Source organism: Ochotona princeps, chromosome 5 (assembly GCF_030435755.1).
Source record: "Ochotona princeps isolate mOchPri1 chromosome 5, mOchPri1.hap1, whole genome shotgun sequence".
Taxonomy (NCBI): Eukaryota; Metazoa; Chordata; class Mammalia; order Lagomorpha; family Ochotonidae; genus Ochotona; species Ochotona princeps.
In genome coordinates this window covers 22,213,828-22,230,943 of record NC_080836.1, presented here as the reverse complement: position 1 = coordinate 22,230,943, position 17,116 = coordinate 22,213,828, and the positions used below count along the sequence as shown (strand labels likewise).

Sequence of the window (17,116 nt, the reverse complement as noted above, 5' to 3'; positions counted from 1 at the left end):
TACACCCCCACGTTCCCTGCAGCATACACTGTAAGAATCACAGTATGGGTTCAACCTAACTGTTTACAATGGCTGAATTAGTACACGTGATGTATATACACAGTGGGAAACCAGCCTTAAGGAAGAAAACAATTCTGTAGTTTGTGACAATGTGGATGAAACTGTAGAGTATTATGCTAAATCAAATAAGCCTGACACATAAAGCTAAAAATCCTCATGTTCTCATGTGGAATTTATAATAACTGGACTCATGATACATAATGATAATGGGGAGATGACTGTCAAAAGACACACAGGCTCAGAAGACAGGGCTTCATTTTCAAGCTGTGATTGATTACCCAGCACAGTGAATACAGTTAATAACAAGTATATCATATATTTCAAAGGTGTAGAGTAAGTTTCAAATGCTGTCACTGTCAAAATAAATAGTTGAGGTGATGGATATGTTAATTAGTTTAGTTAAATTCTGTTATTCGGTGATCATAACTTGCAATATCATTTTGCACCCCACATATAAATGCAAGCAAAATAGGTCAATTTTAATAGAAGCAAATTTTCAAACAACAGTAAGTATGGATCAGGGTGAAGTTTTTTGATTTATGTCTAATTTAGCCACATGCATGTTAGATATTTGGTACCACTGTATTTTGAAATAACCATCATATTAAATTCCATTTCTAATCATCCAACCTCAGGACTCATTTTGGAGCATCACAAAAATCAATTGTCTTTATAAAGCTGTAATTCCTTAGTGAACACAAAAGTTAAAAACACCCACTTCATAAGGCTTGCTTTCACTTAATTTTCACTTATTGAATATATCTGAATTATTCATGAACTTGGACTTAATTTCTGGCTTTTTCTATTTTTCCAAGTTGTGAGCATGATATGCCAAGTGTCTGGAGAAAGGTTCCTCTAAGTCACAGTGCACATGTAGGTCCCACGGCATTATTCATACTTGGAAGCTTTACCGACAGCTTTCTTCCATACATTGCCCTTCACATATTGAGCATGTCATTTTAAAGTCTGTGCCTATGAGCAGTTCTTTTCTTCCCTTGGTAATTTTCTACTTCATAAAACTAGCATATTAAAATTAGCATGTAATCATAACTTTATCAAGAGTTAGATTTCATTGGCAATTTTGAGGAAGATATGAGCTAGCTACGACACATTATTTGAACTATAAACATTTACTAAATATTTTTAACACCAAGAAAACCTGGCCAATATTTTACCAAGTAACCTTCAAAGCCAAGACTAACATAGTAAACCTGACATGTCTTAGAACTTGAATATTTCTTGCTAGAATGATCATTTTGTGTCTCGGTGAGTTATAAAAAAATTAGGAAAAAGTGGGTAGAGATAATGGCATCAAACGCAGAAAAGTTAAGTCCAAAAGGACTTCGCACATGCCTCAAGCTAATTAAGAACAGATGCACATGGTTTCAATCTCTCAGACCTCCTGTATGTTATCTAATCAAAAAGAAATTAAAGGAAACTAATAGAAGAGAATTAGTAATAGAAACCTTGGCAGCTATTTTTTCTTTTAGAAATTTCTAAATCACAAAGGATCTATGTCCCCTTATGAGACAAATTTCACCTTCCTAGTAATAAAGATCTTTTAGATATTATTATGCTATATGTATTCAATTGATTTTAAAAAACTATTATTTCAGTCTTAATGTAATGACCATGCACTCAAGAGATAAACCTAAGCTCTCAATTACAATTCTTAACTAATTCTCAGATTAATACAAGTATAGCAAAAACGAACTTAATTAGACATCTATATGAAAGACATCTATTAGATTTTCATTTATGAAAATAATTTTGACTTCAGGGGATACAGGTGGAAAAATTGTCCAGAGACATGGAGAATTTTAGAAGAATCAGTGAGATTGGAAATGAAGAATTCACATAAAACGTTAGGTAAAATAAAAAATGAAACATTTCTGGAGTTGATAAATAAGGATACTAATTTTCCCATAAAGTAAACAATATTCTCCCAATGGCATTACTAATATATAAATGAATATGTAAATTTTGCAATATCAGATTATACTTTAAGATCATCTGAAAATACATTTAATTTGTAAATATTACTCCTTCCAAAAATATCAGGTTGTTCTCAATGTTATGTGTAAGTGGATATCTTCTTCTATTATTCATTACATTATCTGAATTTCTGCCCCCTTCAATTCTCCTTGGAGCATATAGTAACTTTCCTTGAGCTCTCTTTGATAAAGAAAATGACTTCAATTTCAACAGGAAATAAAAATAGGAATGGCTTTATCTTTTAATTTTTGCTTCAAGCACTTTACCTGATTCTTGAGATCCAGCTTGGGACATGGCCGACCTCCACTGTATGGCTTCTCTTTTAACCATTTGGATCGAATTCTCACTCCTATCCCACAAGAGGAACTGCAGGAGCCCCAGCTAGACCAATCACTTAGCTTACAATCAAACGGGCAGGGGACAACACATTCTTCTTGAATATAACCTGAAAGAGAGAGAGAGAGAGAGAGAGAGAGAGAGAGAGAGAGAGAGAGAGACAACAGCACTTGTTAAGGGATCAGAGACTGACCAACAGTTATTGATCAAATATACTTTCTATTTCCATTATCAAAGCTCAGGTTTTTCATCAGTATTGCTATGGAAACTTCAAGATTTTTTTAACACATATGAACAGATCCAAGTTTGAAGAGATAGATAATTATGCTATCATAGGCATTCACATTTGGGCTATTCTATTCACTTCACAGAAAATAAAGAGATGGAAGGAACAGGAGAAAGTACACAGTGGGATTTTCTTTCTGATAAGAAGACTCGGCATGGGACTGAGGAAGATATCACTGTCCCTCATTGGGTGTGTGTTCCTCATTCTGCAGTTTACAGTTCACGTCAGGAACACGACACGTCAGAGCTAACATGTCTCACATACCTATGATCTGTATATATAAACATACTGATTATCACTTCCATTTAACATGGCTTGATGGAGACAGGAGGACAGAAAGCGAACTACAAATCAAAAAGCTTAGGATATGATTAAAAGAAGAAATAGAGGCATCAATGCTTGGTGCTTCTTAATTTTTTTTTTTGAAGTTTCATAATGAGGAATGCCACTGAAACAGCTCCAGGAGTTCCAGATCTATTGCTCCTCTCTTTCACCCACAGTTAAAGATTTATTTACTTTGAAAGTCAGAGTTACATACAGAAGGCTGAGAGGAGGGGATTGAGGGAAAGGGGGAGAGGGAGAAGAAATAGGACAGGTAGAAAGAGAGAGACAGCATGAATAAGTATCTTTAGTTCACAGATTAGCTCTCTAGGTGGCTATATTGGTCATGTTGAAGCCAGGGGCTAGGAGCCTAATTTGGGTCTCCCACAGTGAGGAGAGGGGGGCAGAGCCCCAAATCCTTGAATCATCTTTATTGTTTTCACCTGTGAGTTGGTCATTACATGAAAGCTGGACCAGAAGGGGAGCAACTAGACACAAACCTTTGCCTAAATGGGGTAATGACAGAGTTGTTGGTGATGGGTTTACCTGCTGTGCTAAAATGCTGGCCAATTTGATACACAAATTTTTCCTGCATAACATCAGGGTTTTAGCTACTAGTTGCCTTAGGACTGAAATTGCAACATAGAGGATTAAACCATGCCCTGCAGTGCTGATGCTACATATGAATGCTGGTTTGAGTCCATGACCTTGTGCTGATGGGTGCTGTGGCCCAGTGTGGCATGAGCTGCCTCATTTCAGCATTCAGCAGCAGGTACTGTAGCCTGGCTCCACTTGGCCTGCCCCCAATTCCAGCTCATGCTGGTGGGTGTTATTGCATAGTTCAGCCTAGCCAGCAGCCAGTCCCAGCCCCAGTGCAAACTGACTGGTGTTGCAGCCCAACTCAGCCTGTCCAACTCCCAATCCTTGTTCTCACATCTGCCAGCGGATGTTATGAATCAGCCCAGCCTTGGCCACTCCAGCATCTATCCTGGTCAGGGTTGCCCCCAAGCTTCAGATTTTATACTCAATAGCAGAGACAGAATTCTACAGAGAAATCTTCAATTTCCTTAGAATGTGTGAGGTAGACATAAAGTACAACCTATCAGAAACATAACAGGTAATTCATAGACAACAGACTCGAATCAGCATTAAACAATAATTAAACTACAAAGACATATGGGGGAAACAAGAGCGATCCTGACAACCTCTTAACAGGAGGTCGTATGCACAGAGCAGGGGGGACCCCAGAGTGGAGCAGGTGGACAGGAGGAGGCTTGTATCCCAACCCTGGAGACTCCCGCATCCTCACAAAGGACTATATCTCAACAGCCAAGGAGACCACAGGGAATTGGAGTGCCTTCAGAGGCCGAGAACTCAGACGTCACCCAGCCCCATTGGGATCTACCACATGGGATGGAAGAAGTCCAAATCCTTCCTTGCAGGATCTAAGGCCATCGGAACAATAGCCAGGAGCCCTGAGAGAGCTGCAGAAACAGAAGAACAGTAAACTTCCTTCGGGACTAGGGAGAGGAGCTTTCTTTGGTCCTTACTTAGTTCCAACTTTGGATCCCCACCCTCTCTTGCAATGACCATCAGGATCGCCCCGGAGCCCCCCCACCAAAAAAATAGAATAGATAGAGAAATACAAATGTTAGAACCAAACAGGAAACGGTCAGCGTGGTTCCCCATATACCTTACTAGGCAGGACACAAAGATTAGTTACTCCTCATTAAGGTATCGAAGATTTCTCTGCACACCCCTCTGAAAACTGTTTTAGCACTTCAACTGTTGACAAATTCCTTGTTAGATTTATCAGCCAGTTTAGACTATCCTCAAATCCGCCAAGTTCAGCAAAATTATGCGTCAACACAATAAACTGCTAAATACTAAGATGAAAACAGACGCAAGACAGCTGAATAGTGCCCTATAGCCACTTTAAGATGTATGGCAGCCAGTTCTGTGTACAAACAAAAATTGAAGTGTTAATAAAGTAGTCACAGGATGTGGTTAAGAACTTGCATTATTTTAACATACTGATTACTCAATACCATGTCAATTATTTCCATAATGCTGTAAATTGTTGTTGATGTTGGGCTGGGGCTTCTAATTGATCAGGATGATATTCTGCCAGCTCAACCTTCAGACCAGAGATGGTCTCCCCAAGAAACTGTTGAATTTATCTGGACAATAAGATGCTGTACTCTATGCTTGGTATATGTTTGCAATGAAAGAATCTTGACTTAAGTTGAAATGTAATACTACAACAAGGTGGAGGAATCCACCATGGGGGGAGGGCACGGGGAGGGGTTGGGGGATCCCCAGAGCCTATGAAACTGTGTCACATAATGCAACGTAATTTTTTTAAAAAAATAATTCTACAGAGAAGTTGAGGTAATCCATTTCTTTTAAAACAATCTAAGTCTCTTGCATGACTTATCTCAAGTACCTGCAACAGCAACTAATTACCATACCCCAATATATACAAAAGTGTAATCTCTCCCCTTAAGTGTTGTAGGAGATGTGAATTCTATTGCCATTCTCAAAGTTAGCTTATAGTGTATGGTAAAAGTGAAAGGGGATACAAACACAATTAGGGTGTCAAATAAATCAATCAGTTTCAATTAAACAAAAAAGAGGTCATTCAGGGTGAGCATGACAAGCAGGTAAAAAGCCTTACAAAGGTGTACCAAGTCTTAGAATTTTTAACTGGAAACTAAACTCTATATTAATAGAACAATGAATTTGCACATTAGAAATTGTTTCAAAAGTATGAATTATAACAAAAGCAGCAATATGAAAGGGTAAAAAAAAACAGTTAAAGTGGGCAGATTGGCATTTTCTTTTTCAGTTTATCATTGTTAGCTTAAACTAACATTTTCTGCTAAAGAAACCCAGAGCTATGTTGAAGAAGAATTCTAGGGTTTTCAGTTGACTGAATTTTACAGTTTTGCATCCAAGGTGAGGAAAAAAATAAGATTCAGCTTTACCTACATGCAATCCACTCTCTTGGAACTTTGCTCTGACCCTTTCATAACAATTTGCAATGAATCCAAATCCAAGGAGAACTGATACAAAAGAGGAGGCAACAAAATAAGAGGTCCTCACAGAGTGGGAGAATCAAAGAAACAGAACTGCCTTAGCTGTGGCCAGATATTTACTGCCCCATGTGTTCGTCTGAACTTGGCTCGAGTATAGAGTCTGTGGACTTTCCTGTGTAATTACAGCATAAAGGTTAAATTCGCTAAGTTATATGCAAAATCAGAAACCTAGCAAGTGCTTAAATCCAGAAGAAATTGAAGGTATCAGAAAACTAAATAAAGACACTGATTTGGGCGTTTTGTCTTTCTGTACATATTATGAAAGAATACAAAATAGGTCAAAGTGGGAATATTAATGAGCTTATTGCTTTAATAAGAAAATATGTCATTTTTTAGAAATACCCATCGCTTTAAGGTGTGAGATGAGAATTCCCAGCAGAATAAAAAACTCTTACTTCTCTCTAAATATTTGTATAACAATGACATCCACAGCAGGTTGTTTTTTAGGGAGTCTGTGGGTCTTTTTGTGCAAGGATATTCTCCTGCTGGCCTTGAAGAAGCAGACAGCCACACTGTGAGATGCAGATGAATTAGTCCACATGGCAGAAAACTGAGAGCAACCTCCTGGACTCCCAGCAGCCCTTGGTTGTCACCCAACAGGTACAGGGACCTCTGTTCTACAACTGACCAGAAGAGAATTCTCTACAAGCTCAGAGCATGCCACAAAAGAATTCCCCAGTCAACCCTCTGCTGACGCTTCAACCTTGGCCAACACCTTGACTATATTCCAGCTTTTCCCTTTTCTTTTCTTTTCTTTTCTTTTCTTTTCTTTTCTTTTCTTTTCTTTTCTTTTCTTTTCTTTTCCCTTCCTTCCTTCCTTCCTTCCTTTCTTCCTTCCTTCCTTTCTTTCTTTCTTTTTTTTTTTTTTCAGAAGATATAGGAAAGTCATCCCTGGACTCTTCACCCATGGAAACTCTGATATAACAAAGATGATGCTGAGTGGCACAGTGTGGTGATTCAGCGTGCAATGATTGATAACTGAGATGTTATATCCCACAAAGAGATCTCACTTTCCCTTAGGTGTTCCCACCATTCTACCTGCATATTAGTATATCTCATATATTATCATATTGAAAAGCCAAAACCTTTTCTTTAACTTGCAATTCCCTTTCAGTCTCTTGTTCAGGATCTCATCATTTCTGAGTCAGAATAATGCAATGTTTCCTCTATGAGTATTTATTTGTTCCAATTGTTCTCTTTCGGTACCTATCAATCATACTGAAAAAAATATTCTTTTATATTACCCCTTTTGAAAAAACCTTGGATAGTCCCTTATTGCCAAGAAATTAAAATAAAACCCATTTTGCAAAAACAAAACTGAGATTCTTTGTGAAAGTTCTAAGCAGTAGTTTTAGACCTTGGTTGTAAAATACTACTCCATTGTTTAAGATATGTCAAAGTACAGCAGGATTCCAGAGGATGGCAATCTGGCATCAGAAGCTTCCTTTTCCTGTATCTTAAGTTATATACATGCAGATTAACTTACCATCTATAATAAGAGGTATACTTTCATTCACCCAAAACAAGTCCTTTTGTTTACCAATTTGATATCCTGGAGACAATACACTATGTATGTATGTATGTATGTGTGTATCTATCTATCTGTGTATCTATCTATCTAGTTCCAGTATTCCTCTGCCATGCCAACTATCAAAATTTCAGTCCAAAATCAAATGTCTCCCTTCTCTCTGTTTAAAACAGGAATATGAAGCACATATGAAGAAACCACTAATTCTATATTGGAGATTTTATAATGCTTAGTTTCGGTCTTCAATCATCTTTTCTCGCAGCCTGGCCTCTCCTCTGTGGTTTCTTCTCATGTTCATTTTGCCTATCAGCTCTTTGAAACCTACTCCAATTACTTTTAAACTCAAATTCTCATTGCTTTTCTAATGAAAAAACTTAAAAAGAACAGAAATGCATCAGGACTCTTTCCATCTTCCTATGAAAATACTTGCATACATCCCTATCATTATTCTTTTAGCTTTATATTAAAACTGAATGGCACATTATTTCTCTTTATAAGGCAACTTTTTCACCTCCGTTTGATATATTTGCAAGTCTTCTCCAGGCTCTTTCGAAGCCCTGGCTTGATGTTCTCTCTGTGTCTGTCTTTCTCTCTCCTTTACATTAACATTAGAATGACTTTAGGTTTTACAAGTGATATTCAATGGTAAGAAGAGATTAAATCCAGATCTTCTTTGGAGTCGAAAATACTGCTCCAGCTGAAATTGCTGAAAGGCTAATTTTTTGTTATTTATTTGTCTATTAGATTTAATTCTGTAAGTAATGTGGAGGCGTTCTGAGCTCTAATTCAGTATTAGGTATACAGAATCAAAGCTAAATATAGGACTAAAGGAAAAGCACATGCTTTCTTTAGTTTTACAGAGAAAGTGAGTGACAAAATTATTTCATTCTCTATCAACTGGAAGGAAGACTAGCAATTCAGGTAAGATTTACTCTCATGGCATGGGCAGGCTTCAAATAAGCAAATCTGAAAGCTAGAAGATGAAATACATACAAGCTTTAAATATGTAAGTGTCTATAGAGATCCTATTTGGAAAGATATTTTGAAGGAGATGTTATTTTAATTGAATGAGCATTTAAATCATTTTCATTTATACTTGCATATTGAAAGATTTTAATTAGGAAGCCTCCAGCAGTATATTTTTTCTTCTCCCATGATAAGAAATTAACCCAGGGGATTTTCAAGAATGTCAAGGTTATAAATTGAGTAGAAGATAATTTTGAAATTCAACAGGACTAAGCAATAGTGACATTTATTTTTTCAGGAAAATTATTTGCATACCAGAGTATACCCCAAAGGAAAGTCTGCAGTGAACAGTATTAAAAATTGCACATTCTTACACCTATCCCATAACTGAAAGGATTCGTTTTACCCACATACTTAATACTAACAGTTTTTGGCAGCAGAATATTATCAAATGTGACTGTCTACTTGGTTGGTATCATCTTAAATTTCCACTTGCTAACTACAGAAATCTGATATTTTCCAAACTTCTTTGTACTAGATATAGCATAAAAATGCTGTTCCTATACGCAAAACACTTCAATAGCAACATCCATAAATCCAAACCAAACTGCAATAGAAAAAGCATTTTTTCTACCAAAATATTTCACACTTCAATTTATACATATAATGCATTGCTTTGTCATTACATTACTTGGTTACAGCAATGCTCTCATATTCTATCTGAGTTATCCGAATGCATATGAAACCAGGTGTTCAATATTCATGATAGAATTATCAAAATTTTGTTAACCAGACATTACAAGTAGTCGGTGCACAAAAATTATTCATTACAGATAAAGATGGGCTGAATATAATTAGTAGTAACTCTAACAATATTACTAACAGGATTATTTTGACATATCAACTAGAGTTGAAGGCCAAGGTATGGGAGTAAAATGTCTTTTTAATCTATAATCCTAATCTTCAAACACTTGCCTCCTTAGGTATAGATAATATTCTCCTTAGGTATAGACAATGTTCTCTGCACATATGTTCCCATTAACATAACTACCTCCCAGAATATTACCTCTCTCTTCTTTCCCCTCCTCCATTATCCAAACAGTAATATTTTCTCCCAATACAACATCTAATTTTGAAAAATGTGAAAGCAAATGCTGATGATATTAAGCCAAAATACACAGCCTAATTTATTTATATTATCCTATGATAGAGAATCACAGGGAACATTTTTTTGGCAGTTCACTGATATTCTACCTAAATAATGAATACATCATTCCAAAAAGAAAACAGGTTAAAAAAAAAATGAAGATGTCTGTATACTGGAAAAATCTTATGAACTAAAATGATAGCATTGTGTTCATTTTTCAATTTTTAAAAACTTTGCCATTTTTAAAAAATCAGAAAATCAGAAAGGTAGGAGGAGGGAGACTGGGTGGGAGGATAGCGTGGAAAGTATCATTATGCTTTGAAATTTGTGCTTATGAATATTATGCATTTCATATAAATAAAGTGCAATTGCAATAAATTTAACTTTTATTCATTGATGCCAGATAGAGAAAATTTCTATATATATATATACATAGAATTATATATATTATATATTATGCATATAACTTATATGTGTGTGTGTGTGTATATATATATATAGAGAGAGAGAGAGAGACAGAGAGAGAGAGATTTTTGATCTGCTGGTTCACTCCCCAAATGACTCTAATGGCTTGGGCTGGTCCAGGACAAAGTCATGAATTGGGAATTCGGTCCAGGTCCCCCACAATGTTGGGAGGAGTCCAAGTACTTGAATCATCAACCACTTCTTCCATTGTTCGTTCAGTAGCATGGAGCTGGATCTTAACCAGAGCACTCAGGACTCAAACTGGCGCTTTTATCTGGGACTTCAGCATTACCAACGGCGGCTTAACTGACACTGACACAATGTTAGCCCACAAAGTGACATTTTAATCAGATTTCCACAAATCTTTTGAAACATTCTGATACTTATTTAGTGAAAATATTCTTTCCTAAAAATGTATGAAATGACTTAAATCAGACTGGTTTAGGGCCACATTTATTTAGGAGAGGTAACAGAGAAGTATCAAGCATTAATGAACAAGAGGAAAAAAGAAGAAGAAAGAAGAAGAAGAAGAAGAAGAATTTGAGAAGCTAGATCAATATCTTGACACTGCTCTCAAAGAAGTAACTGCTGGTGTGAGACTTTATTTAAAATCTCAATGTACTAGTGGGTTAAAATGTAGGTAACAGTATTGCCAGTTTGCCTTGTAGTTAAACCAACACTTGGGACCCCAGCACCCACAGTGGAGTACCTGAATTCCAGTTCTGCTTTTGTTTCTTTTTCAGCTTGTTGCTGATGCACATCTTCGGAGGTCAAAGATGACTCAAGTACCTTGTGACCTGCCACCCTCATGAGAGAGCCAAATGGAGTTCTCTGATGGTGGCTTCAATCTGGTCCAATCTCAGCTCCTGTCACCATGTTTATAATAAACCAGTGGATGGTTTGAATTAAGAGATTTAAAAAATAAATCTCTTAGTAAAAAAATACAACATTACATGAAAACTCATCAGCATAGATAGAATAATGTGCAACATCATAAAATGGCTGTGATACATTAAAAAACAATAATAGGGCCCGACACAATAGCCTAGACTCCGAAGTCGTTGCCTTGTATGCACCAGGATCCCATATGGCACTGGTTCCTGTCCTGGCTGCTCCATTTCTCTTCTAGCTCCCTGCTTCTGGCCTGGGAAAGTGGTGGAGGTTGGCCTAGAGCCTTTGGACCTTGCACCCACGTGGGAGACCCAGAATAAGCTCCTGGCTCCTGGTTTTGTGTCAGCTTTGCTCCAGCTATTGTGGTGACTTGGGGAGTGAACCAGTGGATGGAATATTTTTCTCTCTGTCTGTCCTTCTCTGTGTAAATCTGATTTTCCAGTAAAATATATCTTAATAAAGTAAAAAAAATAAAAACTAGAATGAATGTACTTTGGACCAGCAACCTCATAAAACACTAGAAATATAATCAATATATAATTTACACATTTGAAACATTACGATGAAAAATAAAAAAAAGGATTACTAGAAAAATGAAAGTTTAAATCTATGCAGCAAACTAATATTTGAGTTTTATCATAACTCTTAGAAAAATAGTCACCCAAGTGCCTTTCCATTTTTTTTAAATTAAAAACATAGTTTATATGAGTAGAGTTGTGGCGCAATGCAGGTTAAGCTGAACTCATACCACACTGCAGGCTTGAGTTCTCACTGCCCCTTTTCTAAGGCAGCTCTCTGCTAATGTGCCTGGGAAGCAGCCGAGGATGACCCGAGTGCTTGGGCTCTTGCCACCTATGTGGGAGACAGCGCATTTCCTGGGTTTTGAGTGTGGCATGGCCCAGACATGGCTGCTGTGTCCTTTTCAGAAGTGAACCAATGAAATGGAGATCTCTCTTTTTCTGTGCTTGCCACCAGTTCGCATCCCTTTCTCATACTCACTTTTTCAGTTTCTCTTACCCTTCCAAATAAATAAAATTTCATAAATAACATAATTTGCTGCTGTACTGTTTTAACATGTAAATGTGTTACTCAAGCTCATCTGATCCAAAGCTTCCTTTTACAGACTAACAGAAGTAGGTAGAGAAACTGAGACAGATTTGATGGAGACAGCCTCTACTAAGGGCAAAAAATTAATTATTATGGCCTCAAAATATGACCTAGTATATTGAATAGCAAGGTAGGTAATCAGTCCTTCCTTGGAAGTCATTCATATATCAGAAGTTATCAGTTATAAAAATGACAAAGTAATCTGGTATACAATTAAGTACTTAGGTTTTACCTACTGTGTATGACAATTTGAGGTAACATGAACAGATTTTGACTTCAATTTTCTAAGGAACTGTAGTGAGCAATATTTGTGGTGGCAGACACAAGGCTTGAATAAATGCTTGGCCTGGTTCACTTGCAGTAATTAAAAGCATAGAGTTCGTTGAACCAAGCAATCAAATAATATAAAAACTGACATTTTAAATTGTGTTATTTAGACAATTTAACCAATATGGTATCCTCAGTTGTTCACATGGACACTTGTAACACTGACTCCAAGAAAAAAGATTTTTTTTTCTTAGACATTATTGAGGATATTAGGAACATCAGACACACAACCACGTGAACTTTTTAATGAGAACTGCACATGTACAGGTGACTTTTCTCTTTACTCAAAGCTAGTCCTACTAACACTAAAGTGACTGAAGTTGTAACTCCACAACAACCCTCACATGTGTAACCCTGTGAAGACACATGGATTACTGAGAAGTCAATATTACCAATTCTTAGGACCATGGCTACGAGGGACTACAGAACCACACCCCCCATGGGAAAATTAAGCCATACCACACAGTGTGTACTTTACTCTTTCTTTAAAATTTCTGAAAGATGATATTTAAGGTTGTCTTATATTCATCTATCTGTTCTCCAAATATTTCAGATTCTACTGCTGGATAGATAGCATAAGTTATACTTGCTTGCTGCTTAAAGTCAGATGTTAAATTAGCCAATAATGTGTCACCATTACGTATAAGCTTTAAGAACTGCGGCATAATCTGTCATACTTTTTCTTTCCCTATACCACAGGGTCAGCAACACTCCAAACAATAGCTGCTCTATCAATGTCCTTCAGTGTAAATGACCTTGATCCAAACTACCCTAGACGTGGATGGTGAGTGGGTGGCTTTTAACTACTGATTTTTTTTTTAATTTGTTTTATCACCTACTCTCTTGGTGGATCACCATTGGTATAGGAAATGTCATCTTTAGAGGTGAATTAACAGTCACCATGGAGCAAATATTTAGAGAATTTTGAGTACGTATACAGTGCCCTGAGAAAATAAAGTTAAGCTGTATCAGCAGTTAGCATAGTCTGAAAGCAGTGTTATCAAATGAGAATGTGACTTTGCAAAGTGAGCCTTTGTATTTGTTTCAGGAACATTTATAATTTATTATTTCAAAAAAAGCAGGGACAATATGGATTATAAATCAAGGTTTAACCTTATGTGATCTGGGATAAAATATTAAATCTCAGGAGTTCAAGTTTCCTTGGATGAAAAAAAAAGTGGAACAATATGTCTCCTTCCCAACTCTCAATAATGCTGCAAAGGTCAAAAAACATAAAAGTATAATTTTGTAGGAAAAATATTAGCAAGCACTATAAATGACACTCTAGTATTTTAACACATTGAAATCTATATAGCAAAGTAAAAATGCTCTTAATGCTTGTGGGGTTAGTGATTGATAGAGAACATAATTTTATAAAGATTTTTAGCATAAGAATTATAGGGTAATATTTTTCAAATTTGGCTATGATTTCTCATCCCATATCATTTCATTGTAAATTAAAGTCTAGAAAAACACTGACAAAGTGAGTGATTCTGTGTTGGGTCAATAAATCAATTACTGTTTGAGTCCACTTTTGTCTTTCCAAGTCTGATGTCACTAGCCAGACTAGACATTTGTTTTCTCTCCCTTGGACCACATAATGGCAGCTTAACTGGATTACCGGTCTCCTATTGCCTTCTTCTAATTCATTCATGGCTCATCACTTGTCAAAATAATAGCCCCGACAGCAAAACTCAATCACAGCCTCGCAAAAATAATAATAAATCATCTCTAGAGTAAGGCATAATTTTGATAAGTTGTCATGCATTTATAAGGCAGTCTAGACAATGAAGAGACTACAAGCAAATGAAGATGATGGGAATTAACCCCAAGTATTTAGAAGTCAACACAGAACTCTTTCATACGAGGATGTGAGTTTGAGAAAACGAATGCTTGAGGCTAGGGCCTCCATGGGGCGACATTGGGAGGTCATTCTGGGAGCTCAGAAAAAATAGTCAGAGGCTGGATATTAATAGAATTCTGATATTAATGTGGATGTGTATCCTATTGGAGTGAACAAGAGATAGCCTGAGGTAACAGCACTTGATTAGGAGATTACGACACAATTCAACAGTAAGTCAGTTAACCTCAGTGGCTGCTTTTAAAGAGAACAGATATAATGACAGTAATACAAGGAAAGAATGACAGTACTATTAGCAGTTAACTAACATGGACATGTACACATGAATAATATGCCATATAAATGAAAATTACTGTCTTCAAAATGACCAGTGAATTTGCTTTTTAAATAGAAGCTCATTCCCTAACTGTTGAGTTGGGTCTACCAATCAGCAACCTCTAGCACACGGTTACACAGATGATTCTATGTATTCCACTGCATTCAGAAACACAAGTTTGGGGAAAAGTGTGTTTCTGTTCTTTCTTCATTTTTTCATTCTTTGAAGACACTGTGACCTAAATCTAACATCATAAACAGATGTATTCTTGGGCTTATTTATACTTTTATGTACATTTTTTTGAAGTTTGAAAATATTAGATAGGATACAAGAATGCATTCTTTATTGTTAACATGCATATTATTTGCTTATTTCTTGGCTTATTTCTATATCTACACATTTACTTTGAAATTAAGTGTTAAAAACTGGGATTTTCACATTAAAACAAGATTCTGACTTCTAAACATGCAGACAGTCCTGGAACACCTGTGTTCTCAAAGCAACAATCGGCTGAAACTGAAGGGCTGGACCTCTTAAAATGAACTGTGCCTTCAGAGTCCCCAATAGCCCCTGAACCCACAACTTAGTCTGATACTAAAACAAAGGCAGGAGCTTACTCATAAGTCCAATCTCAAAGCAAATAATACTGGGGCTGTTGTTACTATAAGAAAAGCTAAAAGATGAAGAAATCCCCAGTCAGGCTCAATTCACTGCTCCCAGGAAGGGATCTGGAAGTCTCCATCTGCCCTGCAGTCTGCAAGAGAAGCCTGCTGCAGCCAGGGTGTGGGCTCTGAAGGTATTAATGGGGTACTAAAAAGATCATGCAAAATGGAATTAATAATATTTAATCTTTTTAAGATTTATTTTTATTGGAAATTCAGATTTATAGAGAGAAGAAAGACAGAGAGAAAGATATTCTGCCCACTAGTTCACTCCCCATTGGTTGCAATGGCCAGACCCAAGTCTGAGCTAAGCCAGAGCTGAGCTGGAGCTGAGCCTATGCAAAGCCAGGCATCAGGAGCTTATTTCAGGTGTTCCACACAGGTACAGCTCCCAGGCATTTGGGCCATCCTCTCATGTTTTTCCTAGCCACAAGAAGGGAGCTGGATGGAAAGTGGAACAGCTAGGACACGAACTGATACCCATATGGGATCCCGGGACATTCAGGGGAAGATTTACTTACTATGCTATTGTGCTGAATCCTAATATATATTTTTTAAATTCTACTTTCCACAAGCCTTTGGAAGTCCTCCTGTACACTGAAGCGTTCTTAAACACAATTTTGAATGCGAATTTAGACGTAAGGATGTTAAAAAGGATGAGGTCTCTAAAGGTTCCTGAAGTCAGCTTCACCAGGTCAAATGACTTCTACTGCAGCAGTGTCCCACATATCACTGCACCGGCATTTCAATCTAATTTTTTAAGGTGGCAATAAGAGACATCAGAAAAAGCACTCACAGTAGAAATAACCAGAATAAGGTGGTTGGTGATATTTTTCATTCAGGGGCAAGCTCCTCCAAAGAGCTCAACATCACAGCTGTAGTTCTTAATCTGGTAAGATGGGCACACAACAATGAACTTCAGAGATGAGACTAAGTTTTGAATGTGTTGGCCTGTTGGACATTGAGTCAATGATTTGTATTGATGAACAATGAAACAAGCTGTTATAAATTTCGAATTATGGATTATATGATGAAGAGAATTTACCTCCAAAAGTTTGTTTTTGCCCAAGTGCTGCATCTTTCACTGAGCAAATGCAGAAATCAATATAGTGAAATGAATTCACAGCACATTAACTTCTTGCAAGTTACTGTAAAAACCGTTGAACTCCTGCCAAGGTATAAAACTAACTATGAGTCCCATTCCCAATATATGCAGCAAGCTGGTAATGGTGAATTGGTTTCACTTATCAATAAATTTGTTTCCTTATGGATTGTGCATTATCTAATCAAGAAATTTACATGTATGCTTCTCTGACAAACACACTTTATGGCTTTATTTAATAATGTTTAATGAAATGCTTGCTAATGGTATAGAAAAAGCTGAGAAGCTAGATATTTATTTATTTAAAATTTGATTAATTGTATTCTCTAAGAAAATTCCAATAGCCAGCAATCTTCCAGTTATACTAATGAGAAGTGTCAGGGGAATATGAATAATTTCAATTTACACAGAGAGAGGGCTTCTTAAAGCCAGGAAAAATCTCAAGAGCAAGCAGAAATATTTCTCTAAAGAAAAAAAACAAAAAGCAATAGAAACTTAGTTTATTAGTTTCTTAGGGAACTCATAATAAATTAGCAGCTTAAAATGAGAAAAAATTAGTATCTTAAAATAGGGAAAATTTATTCCCTTATTGGTTTCTCATAATGCAGTGTGAATTCATTCTGGTACATTCCAGAAACTATGAAATTA

General features: G+C 36.6%; 1 protein-coding gene across 3 annotated transcripts in view; it reads right to left on the bottom strand.

Moving 5' to 3' along the window:
- THSD7B (thrombospondin type 1 domain containing 7B) overlaps window positions 1-17,116 on the bottom strand; it is a 777,161-nt gene that overhangs the window by 207,036 nt on the left and 553,009 nt on the right. For all 3 annotated transcript variants that reach the window (XM_058664450.1, XM_058664449.1, XM_058664451.1), the window contains exon 14: window positions 2,322-2,500. In XM_058664450.1, coding sequence (XP_058520433.1) covers window positions 2,322-2,500 — 179 coding nt within the window. The remainder of the gene's footprint in view (window positions 1-2,321; window positions 2,501-17,116) is intronic.